We start from the raw sequence: 22119 nt of genomic DNA, 5'->3' as shown, positions 1-22119 counted from the left end.
GGCACTTAAAACATCGTTACAAAGTCCATCTCACCACAGTGGCTCTACAATAATTTTACGATGCGACGACAATAGTTTTTGTGCGCAAAAAAAAATCAAAATAACACCTTTATCCAACTTGTTCTTGTCTTCCGTGTGTGCCTCTACGACGCATGCGTGAGAATATGACGCAGATTCGGCGTTCGGACACATGACCCAGAAGCGATTTGTTTACAAGCAGAGGAAGACGCGCGTATCTAAGCTGTTGAATTCTACATTGATCGTGCTTTAGGTCTCGGCGTAGTTCTCAAAATGGGGTTAAAGTGTCATTTCATGGATTCCCGAACCCCGGCGCTACGTCATATTCTGATCTGATGAGGAGCTGAAGGGCAGAGTGATGCATTCAACATTATTGATCCATATGGCGGAGGTGAGAGACTAAGTTTGGAATGCCTATATCTTCTAAATTCGAATTTTGTCTCTAGCTTATAGATAAGACTGACATATTCATGCTAAAAGCCAAAACACTTCCATTTTGGTTTCATGGGGACTTTAAGGCTGCAAATGTACCACACCTTAAGGTAGCCTACATCCTGTTGGCTCAGGTTTCACACACTAGTCCTGCAAACTCTTTAACAGGTAACAACTTAGAGGTACAATTTCAGGTAATGTTCCATTTTAAATTATTTTGATGTTGCCTCAGGCCCTTGAGAAGCCAAGATGATTTTCCGTGCTTCCAAAAATGAGACTTAAAGGGGCTATATGCGTTTTTCTGAAATTTAAACTCGCGACTGACACCTGTGGCCAAAAAGCAGAACTGCTCTTATTTTCTGCTCACTCTCGCAGCGGTGGTGACGTCACATCCGCTGACAGCGCGGGAAAAAACGACCCGCCAGAAAACAGGAAAAATAGGATACAGGCTTATAGGTGCATCCACTGCGAGCGGACAAGGTGTCAGTATGCTCATCAGGAGATGTTTGAGTCATAAATGGTCAAATAAAAAGGCTATTGTTACGTTTATTTTGGGGGAAAAGTTGCATATAGCCCCTTTAAAGGTAAAGACAACGTTTTTGACATTCCTGATTAATTTGTGTGATCGTTTATAATGATATATTAATTTACAGACTCTGTATGTTCTCATAACAATACTGATCATCGTATTATGGTGTTTCTCCATAAAATGGTCAAAACACCAAGAAGCTGCCAAACGATCATGCATGACAACTTGTTAATCCATAACATTATTAAACTATCTTTTATTACTGTTATATTTTAATGTGTCTAAAATGTGGGCCATTTCAGATGAAGGTAAGATTCATTTGTATGTATTTGTGAATGAGAGGTGCATCATGGGTGCTTGCTGTACTGTACTTTTTTTCATGCAACTTGTATATTTCTCTGAGCAGGTCTGTTTAGTCTCACTTTGATTGCTTTCCACTTCAACACTGCCCTGCCAACTACTTCCCATTCCACCTTTACAGCGGTGTAGCCAATGTGTTGGCTGCAAAACTGCTTTAGCAACACAATGCAAGCACCGTTACACCATGTAGTTCATTCATGACAGACTAACACAGCATTAAAGTAACTTAAAATAATAGTTCACCTAAAAATGCAAATTCTGTCATCATTTACTCACCCATATGACTTGGAACAAAAAAAAGTAGATATTTTATATAATGTTCATGCTGTTTGTCTTTACTTTGAAAGCTTACAGTGGTACAGCCTAAAATTACAATTAACAATTAAAAGTATAAAAATGGTTTTAAATGTGGCTTTTTTATTTCAATGAAATGATTGTACTATATTTTAGTTCAATAATGTTTTTTATTTAATATTTTGTCTTTTTAGTGGATTGTATGTTACTAAATGATGTTTATGCAGTAGTTATAATCCATTTATTCACTTTTTGACCATGGACCTGAAAATGAAATGTCCCACTTAAACTGTCATAAATCTTGGATGCTTTGGAGCACTGACTTAAATGTTGTCTCTTTTTAAAGACGACACTTGGCAAATTATTGCTGAAGTGAGAAACAGTTGAAAACTTGAAAAAAGTTCTAAAATGTTACATTTATTGTAATGAAAAATTTCAATATTTATATGAAATATATTATTTTCCAAAACACGTTTTACTCTAAAACTGTGAGAAAATCAACTCCATACATCTAAACAAGCTGTGTTCCAAATATGGGATTGATATCTCAAAAAATTGCTTTTTAGTAAGAATTTGTTTGGGCGCAGTACCAAACGTTTCCAATAGATGAAATTCATCTCCCATTCGTTTCCAATGCAGTCATTTTTGACAAGTGTGACTATTATTTTAGGACCGTTTAACCTTTTCAAATCATGTCCATGATTTGTGTGTGTGTATGTTCAAACAGCAAGTGCCAAAACCTTTACCAAGTTTCGTTACATTCAGATGAAATAAAAAAAAAAAGTTACATTTTCCAATCAAAAATGCCCGAATATCACCATAGGGTTAAACCGCATTCAGTTTATCAGTACCATTTTAGAAATGTAATTACTTGTTTAATTTATGGATGACTGACAAATATGTATTGAGAGTGAGTAAATGACCCAATTTTCATGTTTGGATGAAATATTTGATTATGTAATACTTATAGATGCTAAAAGAGCACAAATGTTCATCTCTGCAGTGGCATCATCAGGGATAATGCAGGACAAGGGCTGAACGTTGTGATAGCAAACAAAATCAAAATGTAATTTCTTGATGTACGGAAACACTTCTTTTATCCTTCAAGATCCCGAGGAATTACTTGCCTATCTAAAGACACTGAAGCCAGGAAATATAGTGCTTATGGCCTCACACATCGACCCTACACCACAGTAAAACTGACAGCCCTCACACACAGCATGATTAACTTGGGTTTTGAGTTGAATAATTCATACATGTCTCACTTCCACTGCCACCATCTCTCTTCCAGGCTGACTGATGAGATTAGAGAGATATTCACTGCACTGGGCAGCACCAAAGTCAAATCCCCGAAGCCCAGGGAGAGCTGGATATTCGCCGGCACCTATGGAAGAAGGGAAGCTAGTCCTTTTGAAAAGGTTGGAACGTCTTGTTCTTTTAAGTGTAATTGTCTTCCTTTGTGCATCACTGCAATTTTGATTGCTTTCACAGACTGAGCAATGAGTTCTTTTCTGTCTGAACTTCATTTCAGTCATGACAACTCTCTGGATAGCATAAGAGCATGTATTAGTTTGAATGCGTTGTGGTTATGAAGGGAAGTAGTAATTAGGGTGTCTCGAAATTGGAAGCTTTGTCCCACAAGACATAATCAGTGTCCAACGCTTCAATTACGTCTATATTATTTTTTAATTCCTCCCTGAAAATACAATACCACAATAAGATATATAATACTAAAAATGCTATTGGCGTTTAAAAATCGCACAGCCGTCATTTTGTAGCTAGAGAGGGAAAATAACCAACCAATGCATTCGTAGAGAGGGATTTTTTTGTCGCTGATGACGACTGTGTGGATGAAGCGAAGGAACCATGAGGGCCTCACCAAAAGTCATTAAAGGGATAGTTCAACCATAAATGAATATTACCCCATGATTTACTCTCCCTCAAGCCATCCTAGGTTTATATGACATTCTTCTTTCAGACGAATACAATCGGAGATTGTATTATTAAAAAATATCTTGGCTCTTCCAAGCTTTATAATGGCAGTGAATGGAGGACGAAATTTTGAAGCCCAAAAAAGTCCATCCACACACCGATCAGGCATAACATTATGACCGGTGAAGTGAATAACACTGATTATCATAACGGCACCTGTTAGTGGGTGGGATATATTAGGCAGCAAATGAACATTTTGTCCTCAAAGTTGATGTGTTAGAAGTAGGAAAAATGGGCAAGCATAAGGATTTGAGCGAGTTTGACAAGGGCCAAATTGTGATGGACCACCGGGTCAGAGCATCTCCAAAACTGCAGCTCTTGTGGGGTGTTCCCGGTTTGCAGTGGTCAGTATCTATCAAAAGTGCTCCAAGGAAGGAACAGTGGTGAACCGGCGACAGGGTCATGGGCGGCCAAGGCTCATTGATGCAAGTGGGGAGCGAAGGCTGGCCTGTGTGGTCCGATCAAACAGACGAGCTACTCACGACGAGCTCAAGAAGTTAATGCTGGTTCTGATTGAAAGGTGTCAGAAAGCACAGGACCATGACCCTGTCGCCGGTTCACCACTGTTCCTTCCTTGGAGCACTTATACTGACCACTGCAGACCAGGAACACCCCACAAGAGCTGCAGTTTTGGAGATGCTCTGACCCAGTCGTCTAGCCATCACAATTTGGCCCTTGTCAAACTCACTCAAATTCTTACGCTTGGCCATTTTTCCTGCTTCTAACACATCAACTTTGAGGACAAAATGTTCACTTGCTGCCTAATATATCCCACCCACTAACAGGTGCCGTGATGAAGAGATAATCAGTGTTATTCACTTCACCGGTCATAATGTTATGCCTGATCGGTGTTTATATATTAGTTTACATTGTGGTAATTTTGTTATGTGCTTTTGTCAATTTTTTAATATTTCTATTTAGGTTTTTTTTGGTCATTTTCAATGTTTTTTCTAATAGTTCTAGTTTTATTTTTTTCTAAATAATATCTGCTATAATTGTGCAAAACATTTAAATAGGTTGTTTTCTCTGTTATGTTTAGTTGATTCAGAATGATATGAGGAGGAGCGCGTATGAAGACTGGCCAGAGATGGGGGAGGTCGCTGGCTGCTTTCCCAGAATAACTGAGACTGAATGAGTCTGCCACATTAGCCAACCTCAGATCACCACGCGTTTGGGACATTTAAAAATGGGACATTAACAGCGCAGTAGCTTTTTTTGTTGCTATCATCCCTCCCTATTAAGCAAATAAAACTGAAGGAAGTTTACTCTCATGTTTTTCCAAATCGATATGGTTTCCTACCATGGAACACAAAAGGAGAACTTTTGCATATGTTCACACTGCTCTCTTCCAAACAATGAAAGAGCGACATTCTGCCAGGATGATCATATTATAAAGCAAATTAAAATGTGAAAGATCATAGCAGAGCTGATTGTTTTCTCATACTGAATTCCTTCACATTAGTTCTTTTGTATGAAGGTAACACTGTTGCTGTTGATATTAACAATGAGAGGAAAACGGGAAAGTGACATCAGTTTTCTTTACACAATCCCTCTTTTTCACTCCCCCTCCCTCTGCTGGATTGTAGTACCAGTTAGGGCACTGTATGCAGTCTGGGATTGCAAAAGTGTGCGTGTGTTTGTGTGTGTGTGTGTGGGGGTTTGCTTGGAGGGATGTACTTTCCCGCCTGCTTCTCCTCTTGCTTTGCATGAAGATAGCAGGTGGAATCCTGAAGAAGTTGTTTCTGGAACAATCCCGAGGCAGTGAGTGCACCTTTGGCATCATGGGAGTGACCCATGGAAAGAAAGTAAGGATATTTTCATCCATTTTGAAAAACCTGCAATGTTACAAGTGTAAGAATGATAAAGATCTGACTCAAACTCTAATAAGTGTTGATTGTAAATGGACAATAGACAATGTTTAAGGCTTAAATAAGTTGTTCAGTTTTCTGTTCATGTTATTTTTTCGCACATTACATACATTAAACACTGTATGAGTTTAAGTTCATTTAGTCTCAGTTCTTAAGAATATGTGTGAAATCAAACAAACACGCTGTTGCTGTTGCTGCTATTATTATTTAAATAGTTTTTATTAATGTTTTGAATTAGCTTTTATTTTCATAGTTACATTTTTAGTCACTTTTTTACATTACAATTTATTATTTAGTTTAGCTTAACTTTTATTTCAGTTTAAGTTTCTATTTATTTCCAATTAGTCATTTTAACACTTCAACTTGAACTTAAATAATTGCCAAGGCAGGTTTTTCCAATAATAATTATTAAAAAAAAATGTATTTCAGATTCATGTCAGTGAACTAAGACGGCTTAGTTTTAGTTAGCGATTATAACCCTGCACTATAGAAACTAAACCTGCATTCTTCTCGGCTCCAGACATCTTAATCTGCATAGCTTTCACGTGTTTTGACTTTTCGGTGTAAAAAAAGGCATATATTTGGTAACATTAACAATAACTGATGTACTTTCATTGGGTTATTTAGTCCTCGTGACTTTCCTGACGCATCACATTCTAGACAGCAAACAGATTATGAAGGGAAAATGGAGAGTTTGTTTGGCAGGGCAAGTAATGAGGTGGCTAAATGCCAGCTGCTCCCAAAACCATTTTTGTCCAATATGATCAACTCAGCATGGTGTTAACACACACACACACACACACATACACACACACACACACACACACTCATACCCACAATGCCTCCCTTGTGTTAGTGCAAGTTTCTCTCAACACACAGAGCTATTGTCCTCTTCATCAACAGCTTTGGTGATTATATTCGATCGTTTGGATGGATAGATAAGGATGAGACAGTGCATTATCCACTTGAACATAATAGTGATGGTTATTGGATACATGGAAATACCATGGTATATAAATATGTTAATCACACAGTGATATTGTAATATGATCACAGCTCATAATTGCAGAAGGGTAATTGCAAAAGAAATGAAAGATTTGATTTCTGTATTTGGTTTTGCGATTAAATATTATGACTAACATAATATTCATATCCTCCCACAGGCAGATCATAATCATCAGAGTCATAATTCTGCCTGTGCTCAACCACTTATTGGACCTGGTGAATCAGGTTTTATGTTTTTTATCTTATTTGACGCAATTACATGTGCTGTAAAACATATGAGCAAGTCAACATGTTTTTTCTTTAAAGGTGCACTATGTGAGATTTTTTTCAGTAAAATGTCCAAAAAACTAGCCTGACAAGCCAGACCCACATCAAGATGTTGGGTCTGGGAGCTCACCATTGGCAGGGCTCAATCCGAGGGGCGGGATAAACGGTTGTCTTTCAAATTCCCTCTGCACGCAATAGGATAGCGCTACAACCAACCAGAGCAACGAAGAAGGTGAAGCGGAGCTAGTTGATAGATGAAACTTTTGCTGTATCCTGTCGGCAAAACTCCGAACATATCTTCCTTTCTTTGTTCTTTCCTCAAAGAAAAGCTTAACTCCAAGTCTTGTTCGTCAGCTTCTTTGTTTACGAGTAGCACGCGGAACCGTGGCAACTCTGCCGCCATTATGTTAAGCCCGCCCACCGACTCTATACACAACGTGATTGGCCTGACCAGAGTTTGGTTTTTCCAGCTCGCAAGCCAACGGAGAGTTGCTAGACGCCCTGGCTGCAAATTATATTTGCTGCCGCTAGGGTGCGTCTTGATTTCTAGGCTACCAAAAAACCACTAGGCCAGTGTTATATATATTTTGTTCAGTTGAGTACTAACAATATCCCAAATGTTTCCAACTATTTGTAAATCGTGAGAAAATTGCTATTTTAACCAAGGAAGCGGGACGTGTGAGGGAGTCGCCTGTCGATTGACCGTTCGCAAAGACCCGCCCCCTTTAGTTACTGTTGCTATGTCTGACAAGCCATTGCCATGGCGCTCTCACACCACACACGTTCTCACATAGAGAAAATACATCGCGGAGCAATGAAGACACTGACAACACGCCGACAGACAGGACAGAGCTAGTTACTTTTGATATGAAACAAAGTCTCAGCTTTGAAATTTTCATTTTTTTAAAGAAATTTTAACAATAAAAACCGTTTTATGGCTCTTTAATGTGTCGTGATCGCCGTAGCGCCTCAGTTAAAGCTGCTCGTGAACCGATTATCTCTTCCTTCTAGTACATTGATAAGCATGAAATAAACATGAATGAACACTAAAAGAAAGGTTGTTTCAACCGCGGAAAGACGTCAGTACACACCGTTTTTCCAAGTTCAAGTCCGCCGACGTTAATCTACTAACTCTCCTGACTGCTTTGTCGGACAAAACAGAAGATTCGGCGATGTGATTGGTCAGATCACCGGCGAAGGGTGAATTGCGTCATATCTGCGTTACCCTCGGTTTCCGCTTTTATTTTTCAGAAACGCTTTACTCTTACTACAGTGTACAACAAGTGTCATAGCAGCCGCCGAGCGAACGCACGAAGAGTAACGTCATAACATCATTTTCAACACACTCAGATGATCAACAGAGCTGCGTTACCTCATACTCATGACCGGAAAAGTGGAAGTGGCGCCGGCGACTGTGGCATAATAAAAGTCCTGCTGCTCACGAGGTGTGTGTTGCATTCACCTTATTAGCAATCGCTCCAGTGGGTTCAGCTCCACAACACTCGGTCCTGCTCTGCTTCATACTACAGTAACGTTAAAGCTACACTGTGTGATATTTTCCCCCATCTAGCGGTGACAAGGTATATGACCATCCAGTGAATATTAGTTTCTGTTTTTCTCAATTCCGATTTCGTTTTAACTCCTACGGTGGCCGATTTAGTCCAAGATTAATATGGCTTCCAGTTCGACCTCGTCCACATTCGACACGGTGCCATCGAGTGTTAAAACGCGAAAAGGTATGTCCCTCTTTGGCTAATGTACTTTCAAGATGGAGGGGCAACATGGCGACCCGCATTCGAACCCCTCATGTATGTATTTTCAATGGCATATTATAAACTTACGAGAATACTTTATTACTTGAAAGAAGTAAATATACATTAATGAGCACATATATTTTTGAAAGAACTAAGTGTTTTTAGCTAAGAATAAACTAAAAAAGTTACACAGTGTAGCTTTAATAATCGCATCCATGAACATGATTTTCCTATCCCGATTCTTTTCCACCGGCTGTGAGGTGGAGACCACATGTCCCAAGATTCTGCACTCAAATGCGGTGTCATCAAACTACGCCTTTGTTTTAAATAGGCGACCTCTAGCGGACGGAAAATTTACATAGTCCACCTTTAACTCATAAAAAAAATGTTCACTTCATTTTTTAAATTATATGTGATCCAAATAGACAAAAATTTTGTGGTACAGTCAATTTGATATACTTAAAAATTTAAGGCTGCAACTGAATTTACATTTTTACTTTTTTACACTGATGCTTTTTTAAATTTATATTACTCATTCTTTCTTCAACAATGCATAAACTTTGATGAATTTGGTGCTACAGTCATGAGAGGAATCCTATTATTTTTCTAAGTAAATTAGCTGATTTTCACCTGGTGGATGATATTGGCTGTTGTGTAATAGAAGACTCTCGTTTGCTTCTCTCCCTCCATTAGATTTAGTCTCTGATCTTGGATCAGTGACAGACCCTGATCAGACGTGGGCCAGAGAAGAGGATTTAGACCAGAGCACGTTGCTTCCTGAGCAAGCGGACAGCGGTTACTATGAGGAGCTCATCAGGCCCAAAAAGCTCCACAATCCTATCAAAGCGTCCAAGAGCCATCAGGAGCTCCAGCGAGAGCTGATTATTACACACAAAAGGTGCAAACTGACCCAGAATTTGAGTTGAAAGCATGTTCGCATTTTGAGGCATGAGCAAAAGCTTAGTTTCAGCCTTAATTTATCACCTGACCCAATTTCTAATCTCACTTCAAACATGTGCCCGCAGAGAGAATGCTGAGTTTACGTCTCCTTTGCATGTAAATGTTCTGTCCAACAGATGGCAGTAAAAGTCAAAGTTGTGCTTGCAGTTAAAGTCACACCATAATTCTTATTTTTTAATGGAATATTGCAGTATCTATACCCCTCCCTCTCGCAGCGACATCACTCCTCTCCTCTGACGATGTGTTTACTGGTGTGAGGGCGGGTCAACCTGTCACTCAAATGACATCACGGCAATAGCAAACCACAATCGTCCAATCAATTCCCGATGGACCAAATCAAGTCCCGCCCTACATTTTTTCTTGTTCAAGAAGCCCTTTTCACTCAGATATTCGTCAGGGAAGAAAGACTATCTGGCCCCACTTTATATTAGGTGGCCTTAACTACTATGTACTTACATAAAAAAATAAGTTCAATGTACATATTGTGTACATATTGTATTGTAAAACACTTGCTGATAATGAGGTGGGATACGGGTAAAGTTAGGGACAGGTGTGGTGGTATGGGTTTAAGGGTAGGGTTAGGTGTAAGGGAAGTGCCAACAGTGTAATTATAAATGTAACTACAGAAATTAATTACAGATGTAATTACATGCAGGTTTTTAAAAATGTAAGTACAATGTTAAAACATGCATGTACACAATAAGTGCAATGTATCAATTGATTAAAGACACCTAATATAAAGTGGGTCAGACGATCTTATCTTCCATTTCATGCCAACTTTCATGTAGTTTGTGTAGAGGCTCTTTGGCGTGGTGTTTCCTTATAGATAAGTCCTAATGCATTTTCTTATAAATGTTCGCTACATTTGATGTAGGCTATTTGCCGTGAAAACAACGAAACTATTTGATTCCTTAATACAGTGAACGATTCAACAGTACATGCCATTACTAAAATATCCTTATGATCTTTCATTCATCAAGATGCCATAACTTGCTTTACCTCTGAAAAGATATTCCTTTTGACTGACATGACTAAGGCTGCATGGACTGTTAAACATAGCTATTCAGTTAAAGGGATAGTTCACCCAAAAATGAAAATTCTGTCATTAATTCCTAACCCTTATGTCATTCCAAATTCATAAGACGTTCATTCATCTTTGAAACACAAATGAAGATCATTTTGATGGAATCTGAGAGCTCTCTGACCCCTCCATTGACAGCTGCGCAACTACCACTTCAAAAAGTTCATAGATCATAAAACTAATCCATATGAATTGAGAGGTTTATTCTAAATTTTCTGAAGAGACTTGATCACTTCATATGTTGAACAGACTGAATTTAGGCTTTTATTCACATATAAACATTCATCAACAAAAAAAATGGAAGCTTAAAGGGTTACTTCAGTGATTTAGCATTAAGCTTTGTATTTAAACTGGGTCCTTTATGCAGTAGGAATGTGAAATTATTTTTGAATTTGGTGCCTTCCAGACTGAGAAAAGACAGAAAATTTATTTTTGTCTCATGTGGATGAAAGACAACAACTCCCAGAATGCACTTGCTTCGCTGCCCTACGAGGCCACTCCGTACACCGTCGTTTTGATCTTCATAGTAATACAATAATTTCGTTCAGTTAGAGAATAAACACTACAATTAAAAACTGAACGTGTCTTTTCAATAAATTGTGAGTGAGCCGAACGAAAGTCACGGCACAGACGCAGCAGTGTCAGATTTCATTCATCACGAAGAGCTGAGCAGAACTGAGGTAACGTTAAGCGCCAGTCTGGCACATTTTCAGATCGCATATGGAAGCTAAACTATCACAGGAATTCATTGAAAAGTTGAAACACTCACTTTACTCTGCACCGCTCCGTTATGACAATGTCGGTGCGGCCGTTTGTGTCTTACATTCTGTGCGTGAGATCTCTCCCCTGTGGGCGGGTTGATAACATGCTGAACAGCTCCTACTACTGGCTGTAGTCTTAAGCCTCTGGCCAAAAAATCCACGATGATGCAAAATGACGATATTTGCGTCATCTGAGGATTTTTTCCAGAAATAAAATGCATAATTCTCTCGTCTCAGGGGGATATGAGGGGGAAAGTACCATAATTTGAATATACTACCGGGTTTCTACTGATACAAAGCCTAATACTAAATCACTGAAGTTACCCTTTAAGCATGTTTGCTTAATGTGTGGGAACCAATGAGGTTCATTCTCGTGTGTTACGCAGCACGTTTGAGCTTCAGCAAGAACCAATGAGGTTCATTCTCGTGTGTTACGCAGCACATTTTAGCTTCAGAAAGAACCAATGAGGTTCATTCTCGTATTACGCAGCACATTTGAGCTTCAGCAAGAACCAATGAGGTTCATTCTCGTGTTACAGCACATTTGAGCTTCAGAAAGAACCAATGAGGTTCATTCTCGTGTTACAGCACATTTGAGCTTCATCAAAACCAATGAGGTTCATTCTCGTGTTACAGCACATTTGAGCTTCATCAAAACCAATGAGGTTCATTCTCGTGTTACAGCACATTTGAGCTTCAGCAAGAACCAGTGAGGTTCATTCTCGTGTTACAGCACATTTGAGCTTCAGCAAGAACCAATGAGGTTTATTCTCGTGTTACGCAGCACATTTGAGCTTCATCAAGAACCAATGAGGTTCATTCTCGTGTTACGCAGCACGTTTGAGCTTACGCAAGAACCAATGAGGTTCATTCTCGTGTTACGCAGCACATTTGAGCTTCAGCAAGAACCAATGAGGTTCATTCTCGTGTTACAGCACATTTGAGCTTCATCAAAACCAATGAGGTTCATTCTCGTGTTACGCAGCACATTTGAGCTTCATCAAGAACCAATGAGGTTCATTCTCGTGTGTTACGCAGCACATTTGAGCTTCATCAAGAACCAATGAGGTTCATTCGTGTGTTACGCAGCACATTTGAGCTTCATCAAGAACCAATGAGGTTCATTCGTGTGTTACGCAGCACATTTGAGCTTCATCAAAACCAATGAGGTTCATTCTCGTGTTACGCAGCACATTTGAGCTTCATCAAGAACCAATGAGGTTCATTCTCGTGTGTTACACAGCACATTTGAGCTTCATCAAGAACCAATGAGGTTCATTCGTGTGTTACACAGCACATTTGAGCTTCATCAAGAACCAATGAGGTTCATTCTCGTGTTACGCAGCACATTTGAGCTTCATCAAGAACCAATGAGGTTCATTCTCGTGTTACGCAGCACATTTGAGCTTCATCAAGAACCAATGAGGTTCATTCGTGTGTTACGCAGCACATTTGAGCTTCATCAAGAACCAATGAGGTTCATTCGTGTGTTACGCAGCACATTTGAGCTTCATCAAGAACCAATGAGGTTCATTCTCGTGTTACGCAGCACGTTTGAGCTTACGCAAGAACCAATGAGGTTCATTCTCGTGTTACGCAGCACGTTTGAGCTTACGCAAGAACCAATGAGGTTCATTCTCGTGTTACGCAGCACGTTTGAGCTTACGCAAGAACCAATGAGGTTCATTCTCGTGTTACAGCACATTTGAGCTTCAGAAAGAACCAATGAGGTTCATTCTCGTGTTACAGCACATTTGAGCTTCATCAAAACCAATGAGGTTCATTCTCGTGTTACAGCACATTTGAGCTTCAGCAAGAACCAGTGAGGTTCATTCTCGTGTTACAGCACATTTGAGCTTCAGCAAGAACCAATGAGGTTTATTCTCGTGTTACGCAGCACATTTGAGCTTCATCAAGAACCAATGAGGTTCATTCTCGTGTTACGCAGCACGTTTGAGCTTACGCAAGAACCAATGAGGTTCATTCTCGTGTTACGCAGCACATTTGAGCTTCAGCAAGAACCAATGAGGTTCATTCTCGTGTTACAGCACATTTGAGCTTCATCAAAACCAATGAGGTTCATTCTCGTGTTACGCAGCACATTTGAGCTTCATCAAGAACCAATGAGGTTCATTCTCGTGTGTTACGCAGCACATTTGAGCTTCATCAAGAACCAATGAGGTTCATTCGTGTGTTACGCAGCACATTTGAGCTTCATCAAGAACCAATGAGGTTCATTCGTGTGTTACGCAGCACATTTGAGCTTCATCAAAACCAATGAGGTTCATTCTCGTGTTACGCAGCACATTTGAGCTTCATCAAGAACCAATGAGGTTCATTCTCGTGTGTTACACAGCACATTTGAGCTTCATCAAGAACCAATGAGGTTCATTCGTGTGTTACACAGCACATTTGAGCTTCATCAAGAACCAATGAGGTTCATTCTCGTGTTACGCAGCACATTTGAGCTTCATCAAGAACCAATGAGGTTCATTCTCGTGTTACGCAGCACATTTGAGCTTCATCAAGAACCAATGAGGTTCATTCGTGTGTTACGCAGCACATTTGAGCTTCATCAAGAACCAATGAGGTTCATTCGTGTGTTACGCAGCACATTTGAGCTTCATCAAGAACCAATGAGGTTCATTCTCGTGTTACGCAGCACGTTTGAGCTTACGCAAGAACCAATGAGGTTCATTCTCGTGTTACGCAGCACGTTTGAGCTTACGCAAGAACCAATGAGGTTCATTCTCGTGTTACGCAGCACGTTTGAGCTTACGCAAGAACCAATGAGGTTCATTCTCGTGTTACGCAGCACATTTGAGCTTCATCAAGAACCAATGAGGTTCATTCTCGTGTTACGCAGCACGTTTGAGCTTCCTCAAGGACCAATGAGGTTTCCCTTACGAAAAATAACCATGGTTTTATTATAGTAAAAGTGTAGTAACCATGTTTTTTTTGTCTAATTGATTACCATTTATATAACCACAGTTTTACCACAAATACAATGGTTAAACTATCGTTAGAGTAGCAAAACCATGGTTAATTTGTGGTTACCATGGTTTAACTACATGTTTTTTTTTGGTTTTATTTGTAGTGAAACCATGGTTCATTTTCGTAAGGGTTTTTTTTGTGTCAAGCAGGTTCGGTTGAGTTTCTGTTCGCTGATCAATGTTTATATGTGAATAAAAGCCTAAATTAAATCTGTGAACTTTATGAAACTTTATGAACTTTTTGAAGCGTCAAAGTGTCAGTTGTGTAGCTGTCTATGGAGGGACAGAAAACTCTCAGATTTCATCAAAAAGATCTTCATTTGTGTTCCGAAGATGAACGAAAGCCTTAAAGGTTTGGAATTTATATTTTTGGGTGAACTATCACTTTAAGGTGCGAGATTCCAACTTTGTAAACTGCATTCACGTGGTAATTACGACATGGGGCAAAATGCAGTATTATTATTATTAGGCTATTGTATTTGTATTTGCTCCTTTATAAATTGAGGACCCTATTGTGATGTATATCCGAGTTAAACAGCTTCTTGAACAAGAAAAAATGTAGGCCGGGACTTGATTTTGCTGTGCTCTCATGTGAGTGACAGGTTGTCCCGCCCTCATGCCAAAGAACAGGTAGGGGAATTTACTTTGATTAAAGACTATGAGGACACATGAATTAAAAAAAAGAAGAAAAAAAAGATGTGCATGGATAATTCATTTAAAATAAATATAAGCTAGAATTGTCCATTTTGATTTCATGGTGACTTAAAGATGAACTTGATCTTCAGCCTCCACATCCTGATCATTCCCTTTTCCACCCAATTACAATGAATGAACTACTTCTATAAAGAGATACACTATAAGTAACAATATAACATGAGATATGGTGACACTGACACTTATCCTATCTATCAGAGGAGCAGTGATGGAGGAAAAGCCAGAGTTAAAGAGAGTTCTGGAACAGAGGAATAGAGCTCAAGCTCTGAAACGAGACAGAAAACAGGAAGAAGAAAAATCACCCCTGGAGCAGGAGTTACTGAAGAGGCAGATGAGGTTAGAGAAGGTAAAACCTGAAATATCATCCCTCAAACTAAATTCATAAACAGTATCAGTGTCTAATGGACAATGTTGTTTGATTTATGCTAATAAGGCCATTAAATGGTAGGAAGCAATTCAAATGATGCAGAATATCCCAAAATTTTGTTTAGAATACATTGATATTTGGTCCAAAAGTTGTATCATAATGTATACACCATGTTCTATAATAACTTGCTCCTGTATATACAGTGTCCAAAAGTGATGTCTGGAGGGGATAGTTGTGTTTAATGACCCAAAATATGAAGCATTTTTTTAAAAATATTTTTAATATGATGTAAGAACAAAACACTAAACTTGGATAAGGTATTTATTTAACTAAATTCTTTGACAAAAAAGGCAAACTACAGCTACAGGTTTTATTTTACTATGCAAAAAAACCCCCAAAAAAACATAAAACAGACTACATTATCAGATATTAATATTTCGTTGGTTCTCTCTTTTGTACTTGCATGTGTTCCTAATTTCTTTGTGTGACAGCCTGGCCAAACAATATGTCCGCGTAATTTGGCATGTTTCATAGTGTTATCACCAATACAAAAACAATTTACTCCAAGCACAACTACGCAATATGCTTCTTTAAAGGAGCACTCCCCTTTTTTTTGAAAAAAGGCTAATTTTCCAGCTCCCCTAGAGTTAAACAGTTGAGTTTTACCGTTTTCAAATCCATTCAGCCGATCTCCGGGTCTGGCGGTAGCACTTCTAGCTTAGCATAGATCATTGAATCTGATTAGACCGTTAGCATCTCGCTCAAAAATGACCAAATTTAAAACTTGACTCTTCTGTAGTTACATTGTGTACTAAGACCGACGGCAGGCGCAATGATATTACGCAGCGCCTGAAAATAGTCCCGGCGCTGTGTAATATCATTGCGCCTTCTGCACCCGTGGTACGGCAGTAAAGTTCCTTGATTATTACGCAGGAATGAGAGTATAGTTCCTAGCCTTATCTTATTATTTTCCGTCGGTCTTAGTACATGACGTAACTACATAAGAGTCAAGTTTTAAATAGGAAAAATATTGACTCTTTGGTCATTTTTGAGCGAGATGCTAACGGTCTAATCAGATTCAATGATCTATGCTAAGCTATGCTAAAAGTGCTACCGCCAGACCCGGAGATCGGCTAAATAGATTCGAAAATGGTAAAACTCAACTGTTTAACTCTAGGGGAGTTGGAAAATTAACCTTTTTTTTCTGTGTTCCTAGTTTTAATAATATAAAAGATGAAGATGTCAATTTTCCTAGGCTGGACCTCACTTTTGGCTACTATTGTACAGAATACCAACAACCTCATTTAGAATTGATTTAATTCTTCTAAGTTTGAGAGAGAGGCCGAGGAGCAGAGGGAAAGGTCAAAGGGCGCACCTGAGTTCATTAGGGTCAAGGAGAGTCTGAAGAGGACAGCGATCGCAAGTGCTGAGGAGAAAGAGCTGTAGTCACGCACCGCCCACAACATCATAGATCTACACGAGTGATGCTGCACCACCAGCTGCTGATTGGACAGTTCTTCAATGTTTAGAAAGCTTGGGCTTGGATTTTGAATGAAATCAAAGAATGTTTGATTTGACCAATATTGAGGACAAGAAAGTAGAAAATGTTGGCTAACGATATGTCAGTGTTACAAAATGTTACGCACTTATAATGGTCTAATAAGATTTCATGTATTGCACATTAATTGCTGATTAAGCGGCTGTCATTTGCACACACAAGAACAGAATAACTCCAAATATACTGGAACTGTATCTAGTGTTTGAGTATAGAAATGATTGGTCTGCCATATTTATAGATGATATACTTTTATGCTTTTTATTGGAGTTCCTAACAAATCTTAGGTCATGTAATCCTACCAACACAAAGCAATGTGTATGTGAACAGACGGCAGTCCTGTCCACATTTATCTTTTGTTGTTTCTATGTTCACGAGTTTTGCAGCATGTATGTGGTTTTCTGTGTGCACATTATAACATAGATCTCCTTCATTTAACCGAATGTGCAGTATACAGCCAGAGCAAAGGACACTGTATCCCATAATGCAATTTGTTAGACATGTTTTACTATTTCTAGCATGACAAATGAACTGCCATTGTCAATGGCTAATTTGAACATTCCTTTTTCTTGAGATTATTTGATCAGGCAGGAAAAAGATTCTATTTTCTTATGGTCATTATCACTGCATAATGCAAATTTCTTTACAATTAATCTATTATTGATTTATACTTTTTGTATAAGTGACTTTTTACTGTTTTGAACATCTTTTACCTAATTTGATGTGAACTCTTAAATTGCTCGTATCTCATTATGCAATATTATCAACAAATATTGGGTTTAACCTTTTTGTCAACTTGTTTTCTTTTCATTTGCACTGGTTTTCTATTTCATTTTGAAACTGATTAACAGTGTTGGGAGTAATGCATTGCAAACTCGAGTTATGTAATCAGATTACTTTTTTCAAGTAACTAGTAAAGTAACGCATTACTTTTAAATTTACAACAAAATACTTCAAATATTTCAAAGAAGTAATGCAAGTTACTTTGGTTTCCCATTTATTGACCAACAGCTCTCCTGTCCCCATGTTGAGAAAAATGAACATGATGGTTATTGTAGTTCTAGACTAAATGTGATCATCCATTTACTTATCTCACTTGCTCAAAAAACTAATCAGTATTCCGCAAAATTAATAAAAACTGTGAATTTGCAGAATCTCACTTTACTGACCAATGTACTTGCTGCTGACCATCAATGGTCAAACCATATGCAAAAATGACTGTAGATTCTTTGTTTTTATTGGTATAGTAAGTTAAACTTTCTTCTCTTTCGTCCTATTATCCTGCAATCCAGAATGTCAGCACAGCTGAAAGTTTTGTTTGAGCTGCGCCCTCTACTGTATGCACGTAATTTTGCATTTCCTTCAGCCTTATTATTTACATTTGGTGTGAAAGGGCCTTTACATTTAGCCTGGTCCTACCAGACTCTCGTACATTTCCTTTGTACAGAGAGTCTGGTCACTCTCCATTGACAAGCATTAACTTCCTTGACTCTGTTGAAGTTTAAAACTATTGGATCTGCCCAGAGCCTCTCTGGATCTACCATAACCAATCCTTAACCTTTGGTCGCATGATGTTACCACATCAACGTCATCGTTCTCAGCCGCTGTTCGCTGATTGGACCGGTTAAAATTTGACTGGAGAAAACCAGAGAATATACCGCAATCCCAGACGGAGTACTGAAGAAAAATTAAAATTGAGCAGAAGTATGTAGAGGGGCGGATTTTTTTGCCCAAAAATCGAAACAAACAAGCCCAGATGAGGAAAAAGTAACGTAACCCATTACTATTCTTAAAAAGTAACTCAGTACCGCAATTAGTTACTTTTTAAGGGAGTAACGCAATATTTAAATACATTGCTTTCCCAACACTGCTGATTAATCGTAGGCTTCTTTGTTCCAAAAAGAAACCTGTGCTAAGTTGATAAAAATATTTAATCTAATATTTGGCAACAACATAGCATAATGAGAGATTTACAAGCAATTTTTGTAGGCCAGTGATTTTTGACTGGGAACAATGTGGGGAAAAAACCCCAAAGTACAAAGAATATCAAAAATATTTTGGAAAGTTGGTATAACCTGTGTGAGTAAAGTCTGTACGTTTTAGTCCAATGCTATAACAATAAAGCTAGGGTAGGAAATATCACTGAGGCTAGCAATAGCAAGCTAGCTTTGAATGCATAAGATCCATTCCTCTCTTCAGAACGGCATCCAAATAAAGCCAGAGCAGAGTCTGCAAAGCGTCACAAGAGACGCGTTAAATTCATGTGTCAAAGCACATAGCCTAACATTACAATAATAATGAACGTAAACAACTTACAGAGCTCTAGTTGTACCACCTGACTGCTGCAGATTCATTTCGCTGTTTATAGTGTTGACATAGAAACGCATAAATCCGAGTCTGAGGACGTAGAACAGCACTGTCGTAAATAGGGCACGCATGTTCGCTCATTCAGAATTAGCATAATCCCCGCCCATGAGTTACAACTACGCAAATGACCAGGAACGCTGTGGAATCTTCTGGACATCCTTCTGGTTTGGCTCCAGTATTTTGCATAAATGCTAAAGAGACCAACTGGCCATATGCCTAGCAATAAATATTAAATTATCGTGTGTCCACCAAAGCAAAAAAAAGACCAAGCAAATCAACTCGTGAAATATTATGGTTCATATCGCATCAAAATCACTCTAAAAAAATGCTGGGTTAAAAAGTTGGGTTGAAAATGTACAAAACCAGCAATTTGGTTGTTTTAACCCAGTGAATGGGTTATTTTAACCCAGCGGTTACGTTAAATGTTTGATTAAAACAATCCAATCGCTGGGTTAAAACAACCCAATTGCTGGTTTTTAACCCAGCATTTAGAGTCATCAGTTTGCCTAAATTAGAATTTACACGTGGGAGCAGGAGCAAAAACATATTGAAAATACAAACATTTTCTTGAATCCAAAAATTGTTCTGCTCGTGATAATGAATGAGGCCCATTGACTGTCTCTATGACACAGGGTGCACAGAGATATGCAAATGTATACGCTTATAGATAGATAGGACATCCTATTATTGCATTCGGACCGAATGCAATGATTGGACGAACACTTTTTGGCCCTGAGACTTCCACAGAAGATATATGTACATTTATTTTTGCATTTAATCCACTTACATTATTGATTGCTATCAGGATGTGAAGAGAGTTTCAACCAGTATAACAAGTGTTCATGAAAAACATTGCCTTCCCTAGCTTTAACTAGCATTTTCCAGAAAAAGATAATCCTCTTTGGGTTAAAACGACCTGAACACAACATGAGGGTTTGCTTAAGAGCTTTTCCACTCATATGATGCTGACATCATAAAGCACATGGTTTTGAGCTCACATGTAGCCTATGTTTCAGCTAACAACACAACATAGTTTTTTGTAAATATGTTTTGTACATTTTATAATAGCCGTTAAATAAAGAGATTTTGACATGCAATACAGTTTGAGTGTATTATCTGAAAGTACCAATCACAGTCTGCCTTTGCATAGCACTCTGATGTGAACTTTATTTGCATTGTACACAAAGATTTTACTTAACACACACAATGCATAGACAAGGAGTGTTTATTCATAACGTGCTACTACCTGTATATCTTTAAGGGTACAAATCATTGGCTCTTCGTAACTCCATTGATAACACATGATGCATTGCATCCATACATTTGTAGCTTTTACAAAAAAGATATACAATATATGTATTCATCAGCTTCATGTATAATACACATACTGTATTTGTGTCTCCTCTACTTCCTGAACTTTCATGTGAAAATATAATTAAGAAAAAAGGTCATAATTGATCAAGGGAGGAATTGTCTACCAAAAACCAAGGGTGTAGCTTTCTTTAGTACTTTTCAAAGCCAAAGTAATTCATAGATGACTTCTAAATGATATTTAATCAGCCCTTCTGAGGCAGTTTGCATAATTACCATAATTACTAACTGATTGCTGAACTGCTCATTAGACTGATGGATTTTATACTTATTAAATCACTTACAGCACTTGGGTTTTAAGCAGTTCTGTTCACAGGTTTAACAGGAAATGTCTTATATTAGGGGTCCATTAGCAAAATAAATACATTGTTTGGTCCTACTTTATATTAGGTGTCCTTAACTACTATGTACTTACATCAAAAAAATAAGTACAATGTACTTATTGTGTTCTTTTTGTATTGCAAAACACCTTTGCTGCTTTTGAAGTGGGGTACGGACAGGTTTGGTCAACAGAGTAATTATAGATTTAATTACAGAAATTATTAACAGATGTAATTACATGCAGGTATTTTTTTAAATATAAGTATAATGTAAAAACATGTATGTACCACTGATCTATATAGAGAATTGATATAGATCAGTGGTATGCACACAAGTGCATTGTATCAAAATATTTAAATGTTAATACACAGTAGATAAAAGGGCTTTTCACGCTGCACTTAACCCCGGGTTATCGTCATTCTAAACACCACTTTTAACTCCGGGTAAAGGAACGTTTCACACTAATAAAGGGCTTTTCACACTTTAAATAGTTAACACTGGGTCATTCTAAACCCCGGGTAAACTGAATCCTGGGTTATCTTGCTTTGCGTTTCACACTGCTCAAAATTTACCCCGGGGTTAAGAGTTAATCCTGGGTATTCATAAACTGCTGTTTCACACTGTACATTCCTAAACCCCGGGTTAACGTCAGTATTTGCAAATTGTTATATTAACACTTTGGTAAGAACTATAAAATTTAAGAATGAAAGGGTCTCTTCTTCACTCCAATTGTCACGTTTTCCGTCACGAAACGACTGTTTATATACATCGCGCACGACGCGCAGTTTCCGTAACTGCCCAAAGCGCTTGAATATAAGGCACGCGATTGGTAGTCGGTTGCTAAGCATCTAGTTGTGACATTCTAACACCGCATCGCTTCACACTGCACAAGTTTGGCACCTCAATGCGGAGTTAACTGCGCAAAAACTGCTCCAAACTTGTATTGCGGTGCCAAAACTTGTACAGTGTAAAACGCTGCGGTGTTAAAATGTTAAAGCTAGAATCTTAGCAACAGATTTTTGAAGGCAGCATAGATGTATCCTTCACTGCTTTTGATATCCCACAATCCTGTGCTTTCGTTCTGTGACAGTTGAGCTAGAAAAGAAAGAT

The 22119-nt window shown here is 38.4% G+C and overlaps 2 protein-coding genes across 11 annotated transcripts; both read left to right on the top strand.

The window, feature by feature from the left end:
* Positions 1-400: 400 nt before the first annotated feature.
* On the top strand, positions 401-4760 carry LOC307141262 (protein FAM3A; the record flags this gene model as incomplete). The annotated part of the gene is made up of 8 exons (XM_079841318.1): positions 401-409; positions 465-632; positions 1282-1287; positions 1396-1482; positions 1980-1989; positions 2742-2826; positions 2925-3051; positions 4665-4760. 8 exons carry the CDS (start codon positions 401-403, stop codon positions 4758-4760), a joined length of 588 nt encoding a protein of 195 aa, XP_079697444.1.
* Positions 4761-5225: 465 nt separating this feature from the next.
* LOC307140999 (protein FAM107B) lies at positions 5226-20412 on the top strand. Of its 10 annotated transcripts, none has more exons than XR_013818309.1 (6): positions 5226-5430; positions 6657-6714; positions 9213-9417; positions 15227-15374; positions 16725-18357; positions 18398-20412. XR_013818309.1 is itself a non-coding variant. In XM_079840879.1 (5 exons), the coding sequence occupies exons 1-5, from the start codon at positions 5230-5232 to the stop codon at positions 16839-16841; spliced, it is 729 nt and encodes a 242-aa protein (XP_079697005.1). In that variant the 5' UTR covers positions 5226-5229; the 3' UTR covers positions 16842-20412. The 10 variants fall into 10 exon arrangements, 8 of the variants coding, with proteins under 8 accessions (XP_079697005.1, XP_079697003.1, XP_079697008.1 ...); XR_013818310.1 differs by having other exon boundaries at positions 5240-5430; positions 6657-6723; XM_079840879.1 differs by having other exon boundaries at positions 16725-20412.
* The last annotated feature ends 1707 nt before the right edge of the window (positions 20413-22119 follow it).

Source organism: Gobio gobio (assembly GCF_949357685.1).
Source record: "Gobio gobio genome assembly, chromosome: 17".
NCBI classification, from domain to species: domain Eukaryota; kingdom Metazoa; phylum Chordata; class Actinopteri; order Cypriniformes; family Gobionidae; genus Gobio; species Gobio gobio.
Note: the sequence above shows the minus strand (reverse complement) of the source record. Positions and strands in the feature narration are given on the sequence as shown.

Excerpts from the sequence above, each read along its gene's own strand:
- LOC307140999 (XM_079840877.1), top strand. The coding sequence starts at position 5,230 with ATGCAGTCTGGGATTGCAAAAGTGTGCGTGTGTTTGTGTGTGTGTGTG. Across the intron at positions 5,431-6,656 it reads GAGTGACCCATGGAAAGAAA|GCAGATCATAATCATCAGAG; the intron begins GTAAGGATATTT and ends ATCCTCCCACAG. Across the intron at positions 9,418-15,226 it reads CTGATTATTACACACAAAAG|AGGAGCAGTGATGGAGGAAA; the intron begins GTGCAAACTGAC and ends CCTATCTATCAG.